At 34.0% G+C, this 6,866-nt stretch overlaps 1 protein-coding gene across 1 annotated transcript; it reads left to right on the top strand.

Annotated features, from left to right (window-relative positions):
- The first annotated feature begins 219 nt into the window (after positions 1-219).
- LOC109218189 (60S ribosomal protein L7-4-like) lies at positions 220-3,623 on the top strand. Its single transcript, XM_019382538.1, has 7 exons — positions 220-326; positions 1,387-1,564; positions 1,652-1,749; positions 1,830-1,887; positions 2,599-2,678; positions 2,785-2,887; positions 3,176-3,623. The coding sequence occupies exons 2-7, from the start codon at positions 1,391-1,393 to the stop codon at positions 3,389-3,391; spliced, it is 729 nt and encodes a 242-aa protein (XP_019238083.1). The 5' UTR covers positions 220-326; positions 1,387-1,390; the 3' UTR covers positions 3,392-3,623.
- The last annotated feature ends 3,243 nt before the right edge of the window (positions 3,624-6,866 follow it).

Below are 6,866 nucleotides of genomic sequence, written 5' to 3' on the forward strand. Positions count from 1 at the left end.
ATATTATTTTCTCTAATGTATCCTACCAAACGATCCATAAGTGGGTACAAATGAATAAATATTTTATTTCGCCGGGATAATCATGAGAAGAACCCCCTACATTAGTGCATAAATAGATACTTAGATATCTGGGCCTCGTTAGTTGGTCTTAGAACTAAATTTGGGCCATGTAGTCCAATACAAACAGGCCCAAAAATTCATATCAATAGATATTCCTCCCCAAACCCTAGGGTCTAATATATCATCAGCTCAGCAGCTGTGTTGTTGTGATTGTGGCGAAAGAGTCAGACCAAACAGACACCTCAGTCTGCTGCACAGCTAAAAGGGTAATCCCATTTTCTCATATTATCTAACGGTTTTGTATAATATTTGGCATTGTATTTCTCTTTTGAGCATTTGATAAGAAATCATCTTCTGTCTGAAAAGTTTGTATCTTTTTTGTTATTTAGTTTTATCTTTGGCTTTTTTTTTTGGGCTTTTTGATTCAGGCTTTATTTTAGTTTCAACTTGTTATATTTCATTTAGTTTCTTATGTTGACAGTAATGAGATTTTGAGCATTTAAAAGAATCATTATTTCTGGGGTTTTAGCTAGTGAAAAGATCTGGGTTTTAGTTTTGTTGAAATGTGCTTGCGTAACATGTTTTAGTTTAATATAATGGAACCACTTTGATTTAAGTTCTCTCTGTTTTTCCTTTTTTTTTTCCGATTTAGGTATTTTGTTAATATCTGCTTGTTAATTCATTTATTGTGTATTTAGTTTTTCATTTGAAAGACTCATTGTTTGTGTGGTTTTTGGGCTATTTAATTCTAGCTTTGTGCTAGAATCTATTGTTTATTTTCTTCCTTGGCTATGATTATGTTATGTGGTAGCGTGATTATCGGGAGTATTTGCAAAGTACCCCTGGATACCTGAATATTCATTACCATATTTATTCCTTTCGGGCGGTTTAGCCATCTCTGTGTGTTTTTTGGATTTGAATTTGATGAAATTCAAATCATGTAATACTAGTTGTAGGAAGAACAATTTTCAAAGATTTTATTGTGTGACATTTGACCTGAAAAGTGATGTTAAATATTTAGTGGGAAATCAAGAATTATCATATCCTTAAATGAAAAGTCTAAAGAGTTTTGTGATGATAGGTCTCGGTCAACTTCATGGATAGGTAGCATAAGGAAAGGAAATGCTAAATGAAACACATTCAATAATTTTTTTTGAAGTATGTTTTTTTTTTGGGGGGGGGGGGGAAGGGGGGGGGGGGAAGGCAGTGTCGACTGACTTGAAATTGTCATCCCAAAACTTTGCATCTGAAGCAACTAGTATTCTCGATCTTAATATGTTGCTAGATGTGTATTAACTTATATTTCTGGGTTCTTCCACATAACAGAGTCATGGGTGAGGGAGGTGTACCGGTCCCAGAGTCTGTACTGAAGAAGCAGAAAAGAAGTGAGGAGTGGGCCCTTGTAAAGAAGCAAGAGCTTGAAGCAGCCAAGAAAAAGAATACTGAGAACCGCAAACTGATCTACAACAGAGCTAAGCAGTATGCTAAGGAGTACGAGGCGCAGGTAATTATGAGCCCAATATATCAGTGAAAAGAATGCTGATTTTTTCTCTTTTACTGTGGTATTCAAGAACTGTATTTGTGTCTTTAGGAGAGGGAGTTGATCCAATTGAAGCGCGAGGCACGATTGAAGGGAGGATTCTATGTTGACCCAGAGGCAAAGTTGCTCTTCATCATCAGAATCCGTGGGTAAGATGTTGCTGGTTTGATTTAACCCCTGAATTTGATTAATAAAGTCGGAGTTATTGACTGTCATTTTCAATTTTTAGTATTAACGCGATGGCTCCTCAGACAAAAAAGATTCTGCAGCTTCTTAGATTGAGACAGGTAATTTATTTATGCTTCCTGTTTATTTATGTATGAATTGGTTCAAGTATTAGCTATCACGTGTGGCACAAAAAGTATGATCAATCTACTTTATTTAATATGGGAATCTATTTTCCCTTATAAGGTTTCCATGCCAGTTTGTAAGCTCAAGTGATTCTATCTGGTCAACATTTGCTGCAGATCGCATTATTATTATGGTCAGTTAGGTTTTGTTTTTGCCGGAATTATAGTTAGAGTAGCATTTAACTTACAATTTCCACTGTGATTGTCATGCCAAAACAGAATTTGACATTATCATGTAGGGCTGTAGGCTTCGCATAATTTTGTTGGATCATTCATTACATGTTCTTTTTTGTCCTTGCTTTTTTGATTCATCCATTACACTTTCTATCATGCACTTTGCATAGTTTAATGTTGTACCGTATGAAAATTCACGATCGGACTGCCATTTTACTTGGTAGTTATTTTATGATTTGTGGTTAATTCATGATTTCTGCTAGTGCCTCTTGGTTACCAAGTCTAAGTTGTGGTGCGAGCGAACATAACAAACCTATCCCCAGGCAATACAGATGGATATGCTCTTGTTTTAGACTTGCTGATTACTGTTTCGTTGGTTCCTTTTCTAAAAGTATCTTTCTTTTTCTTCATTGTTTATTACTTCCCCGACTCATTTCTGTTTGTCTTATGAGAGGACTCTTCGCTATGTTGCAGATCTTCAACGGTGTCTTCCTGAAAGTTAACAAGGCAACCGTGAACATGCTGCACAGGGTTGAGCCCTACGTTACTTACGGGTACCATTCTATTGAATTTCTCAAGCATTGTTTCTTTCCGGGGTTGATTCTCATTTACGGGGTTCCCCTATAATTATTGGTTGCTGTATCTCTTTAATCTTCACAGTTATCCCAACCTGAAGAGCATTAGAGAATTGATCTACAAACGAGGTTACGGCAAGGTAGACAAGCAGAGAATTGCTTTGACTGACAATTCCGTCATTGAGCAGGTCAGTGCCAAATATATTTTTGAAGTTCATTCTTAGTTAACGTAACAAAAAGGCTTTTTCATTTTTGTCCCTGCGGCCAAAATAATTACAGGAGCCCAAATATACAAAACATATACATTGATTATGTATAAGATATGTATATTATATCTATATTATACGTATATATATATATATATATATATATATATGTATATTTATGTATATTCATACTTAATATACAAAACATATACATTTTGCGACACCTTAATATCTCTAGTGGTGTTTCATCAAAATGTACCTATATTGCAGGTGTTGGGCAAACATGGAATTATTTGCATCGAAGATCTTGTCCATGAGATCATTACCGTTGGATCACATTTCAAGGAGGCTAACAACTTCCTATGGCCGTTCCAGCTTAAGGCACCTCTTGGTGGACTGAAGAAGAAAAGAAACCACTATGTTGAAGGTGGTGATGCTGGAAACCGCGAGAATTACATCAATGAGCTCATCAGGAGGATGAACTAAAAGAATCTCACTAAGCAGCAGCAAATTTTGTTTCTTTAAGTTTGTTTTTGGTGTTTGAACTGTTTGTAATATGGAACTAGCTAGGTTTCAGGTTTTGTTCTCAAGGTTAAATTTAGTCTTTGGATCTACTATGCCGGTTGCCTCTTGTTTTCGGCCTCTTTGCCTGCAGGACTTTTTAGCAATGTTTGATTTCAAAGTGGAAGTGCTTGTTCAGCTTTACATATTTGGTTTATCTTTGTATGAGTCATCATTTGCCTGACACGAATTATTGTGCTAATTGTGATTTGTGGCCTACTACAGGTCAATAAAATGTGAAAATTACTAAAAAGTTTAGTGTTTAAACTCATTATTGTAAGAAAGTATTTGATGGTGGGGAGAGTGGTGGGATAATTGCAAACTGTCTTTCCCTTGGTTGATGTGCCAAAAAAGAAGAAATAAACAGATACTCTTAGAAAACAATGATAGGGGAGGTAAAAGGTACAAAAAACAACAAAATTATCTTGTGTCCTGTACTCACAGTAGAAAGTAACAAGTATTTGTAGAATAGTCAAGTGTATGCAAATTAACTCTTAAGAATACTGCAAAAGTAGTAGATACCAAATAGAATAGTAGGCATATGGAAATTAACTTAAGCAACACATTGAGCAGTTCGATGCACAAAGTATTTTGTATTCACACAAGACTGCAATCTCAAGGGGGGTGATATAGATCGCCAATCCTAATTTAAGCATTAGTGGCTGCTTCCACTGCTTGAACTCGTGACCTATAAGTCATACAGAAGCAACTTTACTGTTACTTCTAAGGCTCCGATGTTAACTCTTTATTGAAAAAAAAGAAAAACTCAAACAACACCGGTATTTAAAAAGATAAAGACAACTTCCATGCTGTGCTGGATCTAATATACGTGTAAACCTTTATCCTCCTACACGTAAATACATAGATCAGAGCTCCATCTTTTTAGATACCAAACCTGAGTATCTTTATCTTCATTTGATAGCAAAGAAGGAAGCAGTGAAAAAAAAACCAATGGAAGCAACAAAAGAGAGGAAAGAAGAAATGGAAAAGAAAGAGGACGATGATCCCATGGCTAAAGCCAGAGAAATCATTAGAGAAGCAATTATCACAGATGGTGAAAATCCAAACAACACCACTGATAAGATGATGAAGAAGAAAGAGGGTGCTGAACAACTTGACGATGTTTTAGTTTTTTCAAGAACTGTTCAGAAAAGGGATTCTTCACTTGACTAGATTTTTCCTTGTTTAGACTAGTTTAATATTTATACATATTGTTTTGCAGTCTTTAATTTGCAGGATGGAACCATAATAACTCATAAAATAAAGATGTCATAATTTCTTCTTTTTTATTTTCATTTTATAACTATATATAATTAGTTTATTGTGGTTTATGGATTTCTCGTTAACTTATCTGTCTAATATTTTGTTATTTGATCTTTGTTATCTATTATTCCAAAAAATGTGTCTAACGAGAATGAAAACGTTTTGGTAGCGAGACCCCCCCCCCCCCCACCCCCCCACCACACACACACACCACACACACTTTTTTTCCTTTTAATAAAGCAAATTAAATTTTAAATTAGTCTAAAGGAGTGAATTACGAATATCTTACACGTAAATTAAATACGAGAACACGTGAAATACTCGTGTAGTTCGCTTTAACATATTATTATTTACCATAATCATGATCCCCCATTTTACATATGTATAAAATCAAAAAGGTTTCTCGAGAAAAACATGAAAATAATCACAAAACATATAATGGGGCCAGAATAAATGTTGGAGGTAAGAGTGGTAAGCAATTATTTGCTGCTAAACTTTAACTTAAATCTTTAATACGTGTATGCATTTCCTGGAATCTTATTATTTTTAATTTTACCTCGAAAAAGAATTTTTTTTATTACTATTATTTTTGACGAGAAGAATAATTAATAGATTTGAATTCATAATAAAGTATAGTATATTTAATATTAAAAATTTAGAAAATTGAATCGTTCAAGTTTAATTTCCGAATGCGACAATATTAAGAAGGGATTTTTTCCTATCTATACCATATATGAAACCTTATTATTAAAAATGTGTAAAATTTCATTATTACCCGCCATGTTTATATTTTTCATATAAAATTTATACCATTCATTAAATACCCAATATTAAGAGCTGATTCCTTCCAAATTAGGCGCCTACAAATCTGGGATAAATATTTGAATAGCTTATTCCTTCCAAATTAGGCGCCTAAAAATTTGGGACTAAATATTTTTCCATATTCACATCAGATTTGTTTCCTCCTTTTTCTGCAGGTTTCTCTTTCCTCATTTTTCACGTCCTCGCCCTACAACTTTTAATCCACGCCCAGTAAGTCAACTCATGTCTCCAACATCATCTATTACCAAGATTTACCAGCAATTTGTTGCGCCTGAAGATACATTGGAATCTGATTTCGGGGAGTCTCCCATGAAGAAGAAAAAGAGAATCAAATTTTCCATTCCTCTAGCTCCAGTCAACAAATTTTCTACAAAAAATCTACAAATAAACTACAAATCAGTTTACGTATGTATAAAGCAGTATTGTTTTGAAGGGTATCTACAAAATTACTACATTTATACTACAATTAAATACAATCTATGTTGGAAAAAAATGTTGACTACAAAATTTTCTCTTTATCTACAAAATTTCTACAAATAAACTACAAATCAGTTTAAGTATTGTATAAAGTTGTATTGTTTTTAAGGGTATCTATAAAATTACTACATTTATACTACAATTAAACTATAATCTATGTTGAAAAAATATGTTGACTACAAAATTTTCTCTTCATGTACAAAATTTCACAAAAAAAAACTACAAATAAACCAACCTTTCTTATTCCATCTTCATCCTTGTCAAAGGCCCATGACTACTCCTTAATGAAATCTTCAGGGTTGTATATGTACCAAATTGATGTTGGCCACAGCCACCGCCAGTATTTGGCGTTATTATTGTATGGGATTTACAATGGGTTTCATATTGAATCTCTTTGGCTAAAAATCTGATTATAAAAAATGGGTCTCATCTCTGTATTTTTTGAGAAGAAGAAGGAATGCAGAAGAGAAAGAAATGGGAGGGGGAAAACAGTGCTGGTCAGATCTTGAGAATTAAGGGGAGAGAGAAACGTGAGATATATGGACACCTTTAATTAAGGAGTAAAAAACTGCCAATTAATTATACCTCTAAATTAATTATGGTATATAAATGATAATTTGGTATGCTGAAATGTAATTAACTCAAACCTTAAACATTGAGGGTAATAAGGTTTCATATGTGGTATAGGAAGGTAAAAATCCCATTAAGAAACAAAGTCCAAGAATGAAAAAGGGTAGAATTACGAAATGAATATGAGCTGTGGCTAATACCCGAGGCATACGAGAAGTATTTTTGGCGGAATCCCGAAACCACTAGCCACTCCGACCTTATGAATGAT

Source organism: Nicotiana attenuata, unplaced genomic scaffold (genome assembly GCF_001879085.1).
Source record: "Nicotiana attenuata strain UT unplaced genomic scaffold, NIATTr2, whole genome shotgun sequence".
NCBI lineage: Eukaryota > Viridiplantae > Streptophyta > Magnoliopsida > Solanales > Solanaceae > Nicotiana > Nicotiana attenuata.

What these genes read in the sequence shown, in the direction of transcription:
- LOC109218189 (XM_019382538.1), top strand. Translation starts at nt 1,391, where the DNA reads ATGGGTGAGGGAGGTGTACCGGTCCCAGAGTCTGTACTGAAGAAGCAG. An exon ending in GAGCCCTACGTTACTTACGG is followed by an intron (nt 2,679 to 2,784) that starts GTACCATTCTAT and finishes TAATCTTCACAG; the next exon opens with TTATCCCAACCTGAAGAGCA. An exon ending in ACAATTCCGTCATTGAGCAG is followed by an intron (nt 2,888 to 3,175) that starts GTCAGTGCCAAA and finishes CCTATATTGCAG; the next exon opens with GTGTTGGGCAAACATGGAAT.